The 16,109-nt window shown below is 39.3% G+C and overlaps 1 protein-coding gene across 11 annotated transcripts in view; it reads right to left on the bottom strand.

The window, feature by feature from the left end:
* The window catches only part of LOC102784640 (DNA (cytosine-5)-methyltransferase 3A-like), a 104,923-nt gene that overhangs the window by 18,406 nt on the left and 70,408 nt on the right, over positions 1-16,109 (bottom strand). For all 11 annotated transcript variants that reach the window (XM_087851987.1, XM_087851990.1, XM_087851989.1 and 8 more), the window contains 4 exons: positions 8,910-9,113; positions 4,912-5,070; positions 2,931-3,038; positions 2,302-2,449 (listed from right to left, as the gene is read on the bottom strand). In XM_087851987.1, coding sequence (XP_087708113.1) covers positions 2,302-2,449; positions 2,931-3,038; positions 4,912-5,070; positions 8,910-9,113 — 619 coding nt within the window. The remainder of the gene's footprint in view (positions 1-2,301; positions 2,450-2,930; positions 3,039-4,911; positions 5,071-8,909; positions 9,114-16,109) is intronic.

The raw sequence follows: 16,109 nt of genomic DNA, 5'->3' as shown, positions 1-16,109 counted from the left end.
ATGAACTAAAGCTAGGCAATGTTTCTACTGAGAGAGATCCAGACAGCTTTATGGAGCGTACTTTTGATAACTGATAAATGTTTTTGCTTTCAGACCCACTTTTCCTGTCAGTAATGACAATTTATATGGTTTAGACATTAAAAAAAAAAAATCAAAAGACAATTCTGATCTATCAGTTGTTGCAGTAAATATTCTTTTTAGGATAAGGGTCTTTTCTACATACAAATAATTTGTAACTTTTCCCAAAGGAAAATCACAAAGGTTGTAAAACAAAAACAGAAGTTTAACAGTTTCACCTGATTCTTTAAGTAAGACTTCATTTACTAAAGCAAAAACACATTTGGTTACCCAAATGCCCCCCGACAAAGAAAAAAAAACAGCAGAAAAAGATATAAACATCTGTGGAATCAGATAAGACAGACACCCTGCCAAACCAATATGCCTTATGTGGATAGGAAACCCCATAAGAGCTGGAAAAAACCCTCCTTATCAGAATAATTAATACATTAATAATGAGCTCATTTGTCTTGTTTTTCTGCCAGTGGTGCAGCGACTGAAATGTAACAAGTGGAAGAGACCTGGAGAGATCCATATAACATATAAAAGATGACTTTCCCTTTTTTAGATCTTGAAAGGGAACACAGTTTACAAGGGAACATCATGTAAACTGATGATAATGATATCTTTATCATACACATAAACTAAAGAGACAGAATCAGCCAGGCAGGTAAATTAAAGCTGCAAAGATTCCAATTTAAGACACTTTTATTATAGTGAACCTCAAGTTATCAACAGCTGCATATTAGCAGAGTAGCATGTAAATAAACCATATTTTTGGTTAGATAGTTTCTCTATCAGACAGATGGAAAAAAAAATGGTTGCCTGTAGCACCCAACGAAAGAAAAAAAACACTGTGCGGCATTATGCTGAGCAATCTCAAGGTTAATCACTGCACTAGGTCTTTACTGCTATTGAACTCCAGTGTGTTGTATTACTGATCAATGCAGCGGTGCGTATCACACAACTGTGGTGCACGATGAACGCTAATTTAAATGTTTATATAGAATTAAAGTGTACTTTCTTTAGAACTTTTAACCATATTTTGATTCAGTTATCCAGTGTGTGACCCTCTGGAAAACTGCAGATTTTTACTTTACACTGTGGCTGAACACAAACTCAGCTTTGGACTATAGTCAGAGGCATACATGGGTCCAGACACTTTTTTCACTAATTGTTTTCTTATCCAAGGCTAAATCCGTGTGTGGAAGCTCCAGCAGTGTACAGTTGCTTATCACAGCCAACATCTTCTACAGCTGTCTTTGATATCCTTGTAGCTAAATGCTTTACATGTGCAGTGCTGTGAATGTCATGGTCAAGACTGCAAAATAAAAAATGTTATACCAAAGATGTGAAACATGAGTAAAAATGGCCCTGAAATCTGTCATTTCTCCACTTTTTTCAATAAAATATCTTGTTATTTCCTTTATTTTGATGCCAGCTTTACAGCCTTACAAAATGGGCACAGAGCTAAAATAATACTATTAATATTACAATACTATTATTATTATTTTGCTCACAATAACTCTACATCGCAAGGTTTTGTGCTTTTCTCCACCCTCACGATTAAACTGTAATGTTCACTGAATGGCAGCAGACCCCGAATGTGAATGTTTTCAGAGTACACTCATTTACATTTATTAAAGAAAGAAGATCAAATTAAGCTCAAACTGAGTTAACTGAATTAAAATGAGTTTAATGTCTCTGGTATAGATACTGGGATCTACAAACATGACCTGGTTCAACTGGCCACCCATACTGTAACACTGCCTCTACCATGTTTGACAGGTGATATGTTATGCTTCGGCTCATGAGCCGTTTCTGTCCTTCTCCATACTTTTCTCTTCCCAGTCATTCTGGTGCAATTTAACCTTGGTTTCATTTGTCGAGATACTTGTATTTTAATATTTCTACAAAGTCTAATCTATTCTTCTTGTTCCTGGGTGTAACCAGTGGTCTGTGTTTTGTTGTAAATCCCATGTATCTCCATTCATCAAGGTGTCTCTTTACTGTAGACTGACAATGATACGCCTACCTCTTTCAGAGTGTTCTTATTCAGTTAGATGTTTAGTTGTCTTCTGGGATTTTCAGGCAAGAGTAATTTCTAAATTGCATTTATGTGCTGTGTACTGTGCATTTACAGTACACATCACATAGTGTGGCTCCTACAGTTGTAAACAGGTAATTTGCTGTGCCCAGTTAACAATGATGGAGGTGGTGTTTGTGTGAGAGAAGATGACATACCCTCTGGAGGGTCCAATGATTGTGGACCAGCGGGCAGGAAACCGGTCATGGCCCACTCTATCATCTCTCTGGTCTGAAGATCCACCCCCTCTGCATCATCACTGCCATCACAGGAAGGAACTGGCCTCCCCGCTCGGACGCTGGCCACCTAAACATAACATACACAAGCAGTCTAACTTAAGTATATACCAAAGTTTCCGTATCATTAATTGGAAATAGAAGTGATGGCAGTGATGGAAAACAGTTTTTCATGTGGCTCCTATGGCGAGTTAAAACACTAATGTGGTTGTAGCATACGAAACGCAGTGGGTGCCACTGAAGCTTCTCTCTCTCTCACTTTTTCACCAAAAACAAACCCCACACAAAATTATAGATTGCACTGCTGTTACCCACATGTTACCACTTTTAAATTGTGGGCAGATCAAGATGAGAACACCACCTCCACAAATGCAAAATAGCCAACCAGGCTGAGCGCACCAGAGAGGAATGACTCTTAGACCAGCACATTCATATTTTTGGCTTTTTTGGTGTTTGATTTCATCCTGAGAGATTTATGGTTTCCAAGCCTATTAACATCAACATCAACCATCTACACACTCAGAGCAGAGGTTAAATAGTGGGTTTGTTACCCGCAGAGCCTCGAAGATGGCTTTCCGGTACATGGACTGTTTGTTGTAGGTTGGCTGGTGGAAGGCAGATGAGAAAGCGCTCAGGGGCATCAACTTCTCCACACAGACCTACACAGTGAAGGAGGAGAGCCACGAATCATCATCAGAAAAGAAGATACCTTGAAATATTTAAAGGATGGTCTCTATTCTTTTAGAGAAGATTTTAGACTTTTAGACTTAGCTTACTAAATTCTCAATGTTCAAAATTCACAAAAAATAAATTATTACACTTTCCCAAATGTCAAATTTCATCAAATAATTGTGAAAAAAGTCATAAAAATTTCAGCCAAGAAACTGTAGCTTCAACGCAGTCTACCACAGAAGATAGCTGAGTATCATATTTCAAAAGTTTTAATTGACTGACAATATCTCCATATGTTATCATCTGTAATTTTATTTGTTTACATTTGCTGCACATCTCTTTCTCCCCCCTTCAGAGGCCGATAAGGTGAACCAGGACTTGAGGCTCATTGCAGTAACTTCAGGTTTAACTCTGGATTCTTCAGGAATTACTTTATTTCTGCTGTTTGCCTGGGCTTGTCTGGGCTTCTCTGCTTGGGCGGCTGCTTGGGCCCAGACCTCCCTCTCCCCAGCCACCTCCTCCAGCTTGTCTGGGGGAACACCAAGGCATTCCTAGGCCAGCCAAGAGATATAATCTCTCCAGTGTGTTCTGGGTCTGCCCCAGCCAGGAGGCGCCCAGGAGGCATCCTTGTCAGATGCCCGAACCACCTCAACTGGCTCCTTTCGATGTGAAGGAGCAGCGGCTCTACTCCGAACCCTTCCCGAATGGCCAAACTTCACACCCTATCTCTAAGGTAGAGGCCAGCCCATTTCTACTGCTTGTATCCGCGATCTTGTTCTTTGGGTCACTACCCACAGCTTGTGGCCATAGGTGAGGGTAGGGACGTCAACCGGTAAATTGACAGCTTCGCTTTTACACTCAGCTCTCTCTTCACCACAGCGGACTGATGCAGCGGCTGCATCACTACGGCCGCAACACCCATCCGTCTGTCGATCTCCCACTCCCAACTTCTCCCGTCACTCGCGAGCAAGACCCCGAGATACTTAAACTCCTCCACTTGGGGCAGGAACTCGTCCCTGATCCGGAGTGGGTACTTCACCCTTTTCCGGCTAAGGACCATGGCCTCAGATTTCGAGGTGCTGATTCTCATTCCCGCTGCTTCACACTCAGCTGCGTTCCAAGGCGAGCTGGAGGCCATCACCCGATGAAGCCAACAGAACCACATCATCTGTGAAAAGCAGAGATGAGATCCTGAGACCTCCAAAGTGAAAGCCTTCCGCCACTTGGCTGCGCCTAGAAATCCTGTCCATAAAATTATGAACAGAACCTGTGACAAAGGGCAGCCCTGGCGGAGCCCATCACCAGGAACGAGTCCGACTTATTGCCGGCTATGCGGACCAAGCTCTTGCAATGGTCGTATAAGAATTGAATGGCCCGTAGCAATGGGCCAGACACCCCATACTCCCGGAGCGCCTCCCACAGGACACCCCAAGGGACATGGTCGAATGCCTTCTCCAAGGCCAGAAAACACATGTAGTCTACATGTTGGACAAACTCCCATGCACCTTCAAGTATCCTTGAGAGGATGAAGACCTGATCCAGTTAATATATAGATATTTTCCTTAAAACTGTTGCTCTTACATAATATTTTTAGGTAGGCACACTAACTGGTTTCAATTATTATTATTTTTATTTGTAATTTAATTGCTCTCCGCTGGTTAGGACTACTTGTGTTGCAGCTGAAAGACTAACACTGTCCCACACAACAAAACCATGGCCTGCTTATATTTAACCAACAGTTTAATTTAATTGTAATTATAGTACATTTTCTCTTGAGTGCATTTTATTTTTAGCCACCACTACATCAGCATCAGCACTACAACATCAGATCTGTCTAGCCGTAGCACTAATGATACTCACCACAGAGAATTTGCCATCACCAAACCACATTACCCAGCGAGTGCCGTCTGCAGCTCGACTCCGGCCACTCATCCACCAGGAAACAATCCGGCCGGGCCACCAGGAGAAACCTCGCAGCTTTCCAAACACCAGAGTCCCGATGCCAAAGCCCCGACCATCCTGTTGGCACACACAGAGAAAACAACTGATTTCTAACTGATTAAATAGCTGCTAAACTGAATATTAGAGTCTGAAAAATAGATATAATGGAGGAAAATTGCACTTAATCCTGTTTCCTTTCTATGAGGCATCTATAAGGGGCTCTTTTGGAGAGCATTTTGCTTTAGGGCATAAAAATGTAAACTTTCCTCCAGTTTTAAAAGAATGATGAGTTTCTTAGCAACAGAGTCATCAAATCTAAGGCTTTTTAAAACCCTTTTAATATCAAACAGAATATTTTTTTTGGGGGGGGGGGGGGGGGGGGTGCGGAAAGAATTACAACATACAAAGAATTTTATCAGTGTTTCACAGAACATGAGCTGCAGCCATATATAGATTACTAAACAGGGCTTCCTGACTCCTTGGGCCCCTGGGTAAGAGCTTCTGTATGATGTTGTGTTAATATTAATGGAAAGATATACTTTATTGATCCCACGAGGGAAATTGTTTTCTGGGTTTTTTTTTCAAAGTCTTAGAGTTCAGTTAACTAACTACAAAAAAAGGGCAAAAATATCCTACAGAGATGGAAAACAACCTCAAAAAACAAACAAACAACCCAGCCACCCACGCACCCACAAAAACATCTAATCACAAGTCCTCTGGAAAATGTGGAAAATTTGTCAATAGGTGGGGTTCATGTTTCTTCCTGGTTTTGAACTGGGTACCTTTCATGTGTACCAGCTGTGTACCAACTCCACATTTTGGACATACATTAAACTTTCAAGTATATTTAAGTTGCTGTGATTTTATCTAAGGAATCAAGAGTCTAGGGGTTAGTGCATTAATCTAACAACTGAGCGGTCCCCAGTTTGCGACTGGGAGGGATCATAACCCTAACCTCATTCAGCAGTGTTACAACCTAGTGTGCAATTAATGCTGGTCGCAGGCCTGAGAAATGGTAGGTTTCATCTGGTGTAAAAATCTCAGTCAAATGAAATATGTGGATCAATCTCCGGCAGGAAATAAAAGAGCAGCTGAATGTTGTGTAGGCAAAGTTTTATGTCGCTGGCACTAAAATTTATTTCATTTCTCAACAAGAATTTCTGTGTTTTTTAAAATATAGAAATACATTCCACTGAAGCAATTTTACAGTAATATTGTAATTAGGTGAACAAGAACCTTCAAGCTGTTGAACTCTTATCTCTGAGTAAAGTCAGTCAAAAACAATCACAAGCTGAGAAAACTCGAAGCACTGAATCATGCTTCTTCTGTAGTCTTTTTTTCAGTGTAGCAATGACTGATAAAATAGCCACAAAAATGACTACAACACGGCCTCTGTGTATAAAGTGTGGCCCGATTTTGCATTCATTGGATCCATATAAGACCAACAAGGCTGGCTGATGGATTATAACCAATTAAAAAATGACTAGCTAGTTCTTGCTAAAACTGTCTATAGAAGTAAATAGAATTATTCAAGATGTTTAAAAAAATCAGTATTCATTGTTTTAACATAAATGGGATCATTTTAATTAAAAGGAGCCTATAATTAAAACATAAAATGTGTAAAATGTAAGAAACTTTCCATGTGCACTTTTTACAGCATCTTAGTCTTACAGACTGTTATCATTTTGGTCCTTGTTTTATATGGCAAATTCACACTTCATCTGTTTCTCTGTGTTTCTTTTTTCACAGTGATTTTGAGGCATCACTTCTGTTATTTACCTTTGTTTCACTTGCACTCCTCACCCAGCCCCTTGTGATGTTCCCTACTTTGCTGATTTGTTCCTCCTTTGCCTTTGTTTTCCTTAGCTTTAGTTAGTTTACCTTTTATGCTGAAATTCGGCCCTTTTTCACTACATGTACAACAGTATATAAATAACAAGAGACAGTTATCAAGTACATTGAAACTAAACAGGTCAAGGACATTAACATCAACTCAAAGAAAACAATGCTCAACCCACACTTGTCTCTGTCAGTAAAAACGGATTTGAATTGATTAAAAGGAATTAGCTTATCTAATTTTTCATGCTTCTGCAGATTGTTCCACTTGTGTAGAGCACAGTACATAAAAGCCAGTTTCCAGATTGCAGTATTAGCAGAATATTATCTTCAAGGACCAAATAGTTCTAGGACCTAGCCTAGTGTAAAATTGATCTACAGTTAAACAAAGAAATGTAAGATTCCCAGGAAGCTTGCCAAGAACTATTTAAATAAAACGCTTTTCTCTTCTCACTGTCACCAAATTAAAATATTATACTGCATCAATAGAGTTTAAAAATAGAAGCAGAAGAATGTGTCTAAATTAGTAACAGCTAAAATACTCACTGGACAGTTTTCTTTACTGGGATTCTTTCTATAAAATAAGACTTAGTTCATGACATTGTTTTTTGAACCATAGTCTTACATCAAGCCAGAAATGTGTGTGCACATATGTATTTAGTTGTCACTCTTTAAATTGGTGTGCAAATAGAAATATTCAGTTGGTCATCACTATATATATGTGTGTGTGTATATTATATATATATATATATATATATATATATATATATATATATATATATATATATATATATATATATATATATATATATATACACATTTAAACTAACATGCATGTTATGGCGTGCCTGTCATCAGTGGCCCTAGAATAAAACCCTGTGGCACACCTTTGTTAACACCACCAGATATCATCCATAAGCCACACTTTGTTTTCAACAACTGAGAAAACCAGCTTGACTTTTCATCCACTCGAAAGAACCTGATGATTGACAACATTTAATATAAAATATATGTGCTTTGATATAATTAACACTGTTTAAATTTTGGCTTTCAGAGAATGGATACTCTGAAGCAGAGCCATTCAAAATAAACACTATAATTTCACATCACCAGTAAACTGATGACAGAAAATGACAGAGAGGGAGGAGGAGAAGCAACAAATGTTCCCAGCCAGACCGGAGATGAGTCACACCGACACTCACACACCGACAGCTTTCAACTATATCAACATCACATATTGTACATGGTCGCCCTAAATGAATTTAGTATCCCAAGTTTTCATGAAAATGGAGATGTTCAATACTGTTTTATCATTGTGGCGTGGGTGTGGTCTCTGGCCAGCTGCAGAGGAGGGGTGACGCAGTGAGCTCCCGGGGCGGCGCAGGGGCGGGGTGAACAGGTGTGCTGGGATCTGACAGTGATTGTGTCTCTTTATATGTTGGCAGTGACAGTCGGAGGGAGAGCGGACGTGACAGCAGAGAGAGAGCGGGAGTGTCTGTGTCCCAGTCAAGAAACCACAGTATTAAATAAAAGTTCTGCTGTCAACATATTCGCCCCAGCGTATGTTTCTTGGGTCCAACGTTACAATCATTTTAGGTAATTCCGATCATGTTGGTTTAAAAGGTGAGAGAATAAAATTAAAGTTTGAAATTAAAGTTTTGGTGAGATTTATTCTGTGAGCTCCGGCTCTTAAATTGAAGAACAAACTCAGATGTTTTAAACTGACCACTCAATCACTTACTACCCACAGTAAATTATTCACTACAAAGTGAACTAATCAGTGAACAGATGCAGACAGCTGTTGATACATCCATGTGTCACTGCCACAGAATTATACCCCTAATTATCTCTGCCTCTAAAACAAAGGAAAAACATTTGGACCACATTTGTGACTACTGACACTTTAGTGTTACTACGCTCTGTAATTGAAAAAAATCTCACTACAGCATTTAAAATACACTGCAGTGCATCTGGTGAAGTCTGAAGTAAGAAATACAAGTTGGTTCAGCGAGCGTGAATCTGAGCCTCGAGCCCGGAGGATGTATGGGGTTGGACCGAAAATGACAGCCACAATCTCTCACCTGGTATTCAATCTCACTGGGCGTGGCCTGTTCTCCCCTGGCGACCGGCTCGGGTGTCACGGCGACCGTCGGAGAGGCAGGGTCTGTGTGTTGTTGTGAAGGGGGAGGGGCAGGGCTGGCGGGCTCCTCCTCTTTCTGAAAGTCAGCTTCTGAGAGGTCATCCATCATGTTTATCTCTGCCTCTCGGTAGGCCCGTCGCTCTGCCTGCGAGAGAGGAAGGATACTTTTATTCCATCAATGTTGTTTGATGCACAGGTGTTGATTTTACAGGATGACACAAGGGAAAAGTCCTTCCCACAAGAATTAAACACAAATGCCTTTAACGCTTTAATAAAAACACAAAAGAAGCATGTTCCCAAAATATCAATTATGAGATAATAAAAACACCGATTTTTTTCTGGCACAGCCTCTCCTCTGGTAGATGCGAGTACATGCTGGCAGGTTGATAAACATGATTGAAACAAGAGAAGGTGGTCAGATAATATGTTTTTTCTCCAACTGTCGCAAAAACAAGCAATTTATTTTAGTTTTGAAATGCTAATTTTCTAGATACTCTTCAGAAAAGTTGCCTAGTCACTTATATACATGGTTCCTAAACGTCACGAAAAGATGAATATATGAGTTTTTTTTTTTTATAACTGTGTGGAAAGTTTTAAACATGAACAAAGCAGCCTGATATCAGTCAGAGGGAACTGAACTGACTTGTCCCACTCTGACTCACACGGAGGAGAACAGTAGATTAAATCATATCTATACTTGTCTTGAAAATCTGAGGTTAATTAACATTTGGAAGCGATACAGACTGACTGAAGGATTTAGTGCCTTATATTCCAGTACACGGCAAACTGTGGAGCCTGCTTTTGACTTTTCTACTAAAAACGAATGCACAAACTTTTTTATAAAAATGGTGCGCTAAAAGTCATTAAAGTCTCTGATGCTCAAAATTTCCTGGCTAGGAGATCCGGTCTGGTGTTAAAAGTGTCACCTCATATTCAAACTAAATCTATGCCCAAAATCTTTTAATTTTCTACCTCCCTGAGGCTCTTTTTCAAAGGATGGTTTGGCAAAGCCATGAGGTAATGCCAGCATTATCTTACAAGAAGGAAAATGTATAAAATGTTGTATTTGAAGTAATTGGAAGTTTTAATCAAGTTAAAAACATCAGAAATTAACAAGTGGACACATTGACAACAAATTGTTTTTCAGCTCAAGTTAATATTTATTAGGCCCTGGAAAAATAACTGTAAAAATGTTCCAATTTTTGACCCTATCTGAGTGTAAGAACAAATTAAAATTCCTTTTACTAATTTCTGCTCCATGTCAAAATTTCCAACACCAGACTCACCATTTAAGTCCGACTTTTTATCAGATTTTCCTTTGGGCAAACCTCCCACATGTACGCATATCCTCCTCCACCAGTACTGATATCATTAGATAATAGATTACTCATTCAAATGTTTCATCAAGTAAGACTTCACGTTTACAATAGGTTGTGTGGGTTTGCCATTTTGCTCTTGCTATTTTACTGAGAGTAGAAATATGAGAAGAATGAGAATAAAATGCAAACAAAAGGTCCCTGACTCAATGGTTTCTTTGGCAAGTGAACAAGCAAAAAATGTACCACTGAATACTGAAGGCAGCATTTAAACAAATGTTTTACTATTTCAACTTTCTGCCACAAATCAAGAAGTCAGCAGATCTCAAAGCCGGGCCAAATCAGCCAAGGGCTCAGCAAATGTCCCTCCACATACTGGTGTGGTAAATTTAACTTTTTAAGTTGCTTTAACCTGCCTACAATTTTCGCACAGCTGCAAGCCACATTGGAACCCACCTGGGTCTCACAAGAGGGCCATAAATTAGGCAGGTGGAAGCATCAGTCTTCTTTTTTACTCTATTTGTCCTGAGTGAAAAATGAATATGAATGATGTGAATAATGTCAGGTTATTTAAAATTTTAAACATAAAAGTAGGTAAATAACAAATGGCCTGTATTTGTATAGCGCTTTTACTAGTCCCACCTAGGGACCCCAAAGCACTTTACACACCCAGTCATCCACCCATTCACACACTGGTGGAGGCAAGCTACAGTTGTAGCCACAGCTGCCCTGGGGCAGACTGACAGAAGCGAGGCTGCCATATCGCGCCATCAGCCCTTCTGGCCATCACCAGTAGGCGGTAGGTGAAGTGTCTCGCCCAAGGACACAATGACCGAGACTGTCCAAGCCGGGGCTCGAACCGGCAACCTTCCGGTTACAAGGCAAACTCCCAACTCTTGAGCCACGATCACCCCTTGAGCCACACGTAAATAGATATAGACCTACGTAGCTTTGAGTTCTGATATAGTGAATAAAGAGATTCCAATCAAGATAACTATAGATAACTAATATGAGCTAAACTCAAAATATTATTTAATTATTGTACACATACAATTCAGACTAAAAGAATGACTGACTATTATTACCTGTATTTATTTTTTACTATTTCTTTTTTAAGTTTGGACAACAACAGCAGTGTTGCTCTGATTGTCATCATCCCAGGGTTTTGTAAATTTGGGATTTTCATTGACTATATTTGAGTTTGTATTTTATGGTTCTTGTATTTGTTTGTTGTCCACCTTTCCCTCTGTCTCTGTCTTCATGTTTAGCATGTGTCATTTGGTCATGTCATGTTTTACTGTGAAGGCTAGTCTTCTGCAGTGTCTTACTCTAACTTTTCTTCCTGCTTTTCTCTCGCCTTTGTCAATTACATCCAGCAGTGTCAGGATTCAGTTCCCTATCAGTCCTCAGTGTGTATATATAGTGCTTACTCTATTCTGTCTTCTGTCATGTTGTCTGCTTAGAGTATATGAAACTATCAGTTTACTTCCTCCTTGTGTCCTGGTGCCCTTTTCCTCGTATCCTGTGTTCATTCAGATTGGTGAGGGTTTTTTTTGTTCCTATTCAACTCTCCACACAGCTACACTGTGACATGAATAGCACAGGTTTAAGAATTTAAACAATAACACCCAAACTCAAAAGAAAAAAGTGACTCTAGAAACTTTTGAAGATAGTTAAAAAGATGACAGCTGACTGGCAACTTCATCAGCTATTATGTACGTTAAAATCTTCCCTGCATATTACTGTCATTGATCATGTCTGGCATGCCCGCGCCTGTCGAGGACACCGTCTCCTCCTCATGTGTGTTTCCCCATCTATGATAAACTTTGTTTTATTTCTGCTGGTCCGTAGCCAAACACTGTCCTTCGAGGAGGTCTCATAACTGATGCTTTTTGTGGTTCTTTCTAGCTAAAGTGGCGGCTGCTCTAGATCAGGGCCCTGCTGCCTCGAGCTGCAGGAACAATCCTTTAATTGTTCCTCTAAACAGGAAGTGAGTGGGGAAAGAGGGTGCGGTGGGGAGGGAGTTCAGTGGGTTCAACTTAGGAAGGAGAGAGCGAGGGAGGGAGAGAAGACAAAGAGCGAGAGAGTAAATAGGATTATATCATAAAACTGGAAAATACAGCACAGACAGAATGCGCAGCTCTTTGAATGGAAGTCAGGAAGACACAGAGCTCAGATTTTCAACTTAGAGTTGACTTCATTGTACAGCAGTTGTGACCAATTACAACATCATACTATAAAAATACACGATTAAATGTACAAGTCTTGTATTCATACTTTCCCTAAAGTACAAAAGTACACCAAGCCCCCCAAATGTGAATGAGTTTCATTATTAGTTTAATAGAGAGTGGGTTAAGGAGTTTGAGCTGTACTTTTATATTTTAGAAGTCAATGATCAGCTTTGTGTATAAAATCCTTGGAAAAAAACAAACATTTGAATTCACTCAGACTGGCCTCTAGGCCCCGATCGATGCCTGTGGTTGCAAAAAGACTTGAGGTCTATGTCAAATCAGCCCTCAGCTCCCTTTATTTATGACCTCAATAAAAACTTTCCTGGTGACTTTATGGTCTCAGTCACTAGTTTCATGTGTTACTGAATAAAACCTGATTTTAATTTTGTAAATCACAGCACCCATTAGAGTTTAAAAGGAAGATGAATCAGGGTCTGGTTTACCCTTTGATTGACAATTCACTACTGTATGAGGGTGGAGCGTTGCTCGATTTCTAGTTCGATCCATCCCTTCCTTTTTCAAAGCATTTTGTGGTGGCTGACATACTCATCTCTGGACTTAACAGGAAAAGCTTGACGTCACAGTGGCTACAATCCTCTTTATAATTTATAAACACTCCACGCTTAGACTGGACTAGCTTTGCATCATCAAGTTCTTTATTCATCGTCTACTGGGCCTTGATGTTGCCCGTCATGTCATCCTCCAATGCAAGATGTTTTTTTCTCCCCTTAGAGATTAAAGGGTTAGATATTAGAAAATGGAGACCCCAGAGGACAAACATGTGAAATAAAAGCAAAGAGATGGAAAGAGATACAGTAAGGAGACACTTTAAAGTGGACATAGCTACATATTTTTATTCTTGTACTCCACTTAAGTAGCTTTGCATGATTCATAAAACAACGTAATCCAGTTTTATTTTTCCAACTGAACCTTAAGGAAGCCCATCAGTTCATTATTGTCTATTTCTGATGTCATATTTTTAGTCAAGAACTAAAAAAAAGAAGTACAAACTCAATGTTTATAGCAGTCTGATGCCTGAACTTTTGGATTACATGAACAGATACTGACATTGTTATTTAAAAGTTTGGTCACATTTGAGATGAGAGGCCACAATAGTAAAAGGATGTATATGAAATTTTCCTTTAGAGTATTGGACAGGAGCACACTGGCCTCCAAATTTTAGTGAAAAGTAAGAATAACTAAATATCAGAAGGGCACTTCGAAAGCGCAGGACTCCACCAAGGCCATTTTTAAATAAAGTAATCCAGGTCAGCACCAAAATAGTAAAGGTTCTCTTTTTATACCTCTCCAGTTTCATGGAAACTGGTAATTTTGCACATTTCATAACATTACAACCTAAAACTCATAATTGTACATAAGGATGGCATTTGAGTAAGCATAGTGCCCACCTGTGATTATCAGTAATAGCTACCTGCAGAAAATCAAACTTCGGTGCTGAAAGATGACATAGTAATGTTGAGCTTTGTTGAGTTGAGCTCTCAGCTTAAAAAAACAAAACAAAACAAAAAAACTAACCATGTGCTCACTCCTAGAGGTGAGGTCCTATTGACCTAAAATCTTTCTAACACTAAAGAGAATCATTTGTTTGTTACTGGAGCTGATGTAGAAACCTGCTGCATTCCGCTAAATAGAAAAAAGAAAAGGAGAAGAATGGTGAGGGCTACTGATGGCATAAATTCACGTGGAGGAGACAGTTTGTGACGGTGTTCTCCTGAGTATGACCCCGAGGTGAGAAGGTCACTTTTTCTCACTCCTGTTGGCCTCTGACCTCATAAAATCCTAATCAGCCTGTTACATGGATCATAGACAAACCACACACACACTCGCTCACTCACATACACAAAGGAAGTGAGGAAATATCCATATGTCTTCACTGGTCCCTAAAACATCTGGGAGACTTAAATAAAAAACTGTTTTTTTCCTTCCTGCAGCTAAATGGCAGCTATTTTTATTTTTATTTTTCTATTAGTGCAAATGTTTTGTGCACTAAAAGTAAAGCAAGCACACTAAAAAAAAATAAATTATTTTGCAGTTAACTTCTCTTGAAAATACTAAATCAAGTGGATATTTGGTGTGAACACAGCTGGCTTTGTTATGAGTTTAGAAGCTATAACTAACTAAATACTTTGTGGTTTACATTAAACAGCTGTTCATACTGACCCTCCTATAATAATCCAAATTCTTTACAATCTCAGAAAAAGGCTTCCCAGGCCCTTTCATCAATATATATCAATTTTTGTTTAAGGAAATAATCTAGGCTGTAGTATCCATATGATTTCATATTTGAGCCCTTTGGCATTTAAAAGCCTGATGTTCTTTGTGTTTTGTCATTCTTACTAGAATTATAGAACCAAGAAGAAACAGCCTTGTGATAATTTTCTCACATCACTCTGATCTCTTCTTGAAAGTGTTCTAATCTTTCTGTCGAACACAGAACAAACTGAGAAAATCTTCTGGATAAACTGCACAAATGTCTGGTGTATTTTTATTTAACAGTGTAATGGTGCACAGATTACATATGTACACATTAACCAGTCATTACTGTGTTAGTCTGGACAAGCTGACAGTCCTCTGTTTAGATTTCAGATTCCAAATCTTTACTCCAAGGATTTTGCTTATAATGGGAACTTTCTGATGGGCAGATGTTGTTTCATGGATTTGTTCCCTTAATGTCTTCAGACCGGCCACACTTCAGAAGCCAAGTTCACACAATTTTCATCAATTAATTCTTGTTTGATTATTTTCCCTAACAAAAATATTAGATCTAGTTTCTTGTCATAATTTTCACCTGGTTTTCTGCCCCACAGTTTGAGATCCACTGATGTAATCCCAGACCAGAGTGGCTGGACTGTGGGGGCCACACCATCTGTTGCAGGATGAGTTGTTCCTCGTGTGGCTGAAGATAGATCTTTATGACTCTGGCTGTGAGTTTGGTGTCGTTGTCAGGCTGCAGAACGAATCTGGAGCCGATCAGATGGCTCCCTGCTGGTATTTTGTGACCATAAAATAAGTTCCTATACCTTCTGCACAGTCTGTATGTGTGCATGCTGGATGAACCGTAGTTTGACATTTTTAACATACACACATGTCGCCCTTATTTACATTCCTTCCATCTTTGTTTAGGCATTCTTGTCATTTTACCCTAACAATGTAATTCACCACAATATTTGGCCACAGTAACAATGAGCTTCAGGGTCAGACATTAAAATATTATGCAGATACAGCAGGAATTAGTCCAATTACGGGTTTGGAATTCAAAAGTTTTTAAGCTTGATGCCTGAAAAAAGGTCAGCTGTTAACACCAGCTGTAGAAATTGTGTTTTGTTCTACAACATTAAATATGCAAATATACCAATCTTGAATTTTGGCCCTTTTATGTGTCCCACAGAAGGTGATTGTGAATAAGTGGCTAAACGAGCTGGTTTTAAAGTAGTGAAGTAGGCCACAAAGTGCTGTACAGAGGAACCAAAGTGTTAAAAAGAAAAAGCAGCAAGTCTAGAGGGCAGGAAAAACAAAGCTGGGCTCCAGTCTAATATCTTAGCTTAGAAAGATTCCCAAGTCATTGAAGAGACC

The sequence above is a fragment of the Neolamprologus brichardi genome, chromosome 15 (assembly GCF_056152115.1).
Source record: "Neolamprologus brichardi isolate AB-2024 chromosome 15, ASM5615211v1, whole genome shotgun sequence".
In the NCBI taxonomy this organism is placed as follows: Eukaryota; Metazoa; Chordata; class Actinopteri; order Cichliformes; family Cichlidae; genus Neolamprologus; species Neolamprologus brichardi.
Note: the sequence above shows the minus strand (reverse complement) of the source record. Positions and strands in the feature narration are given on the sequence as shown.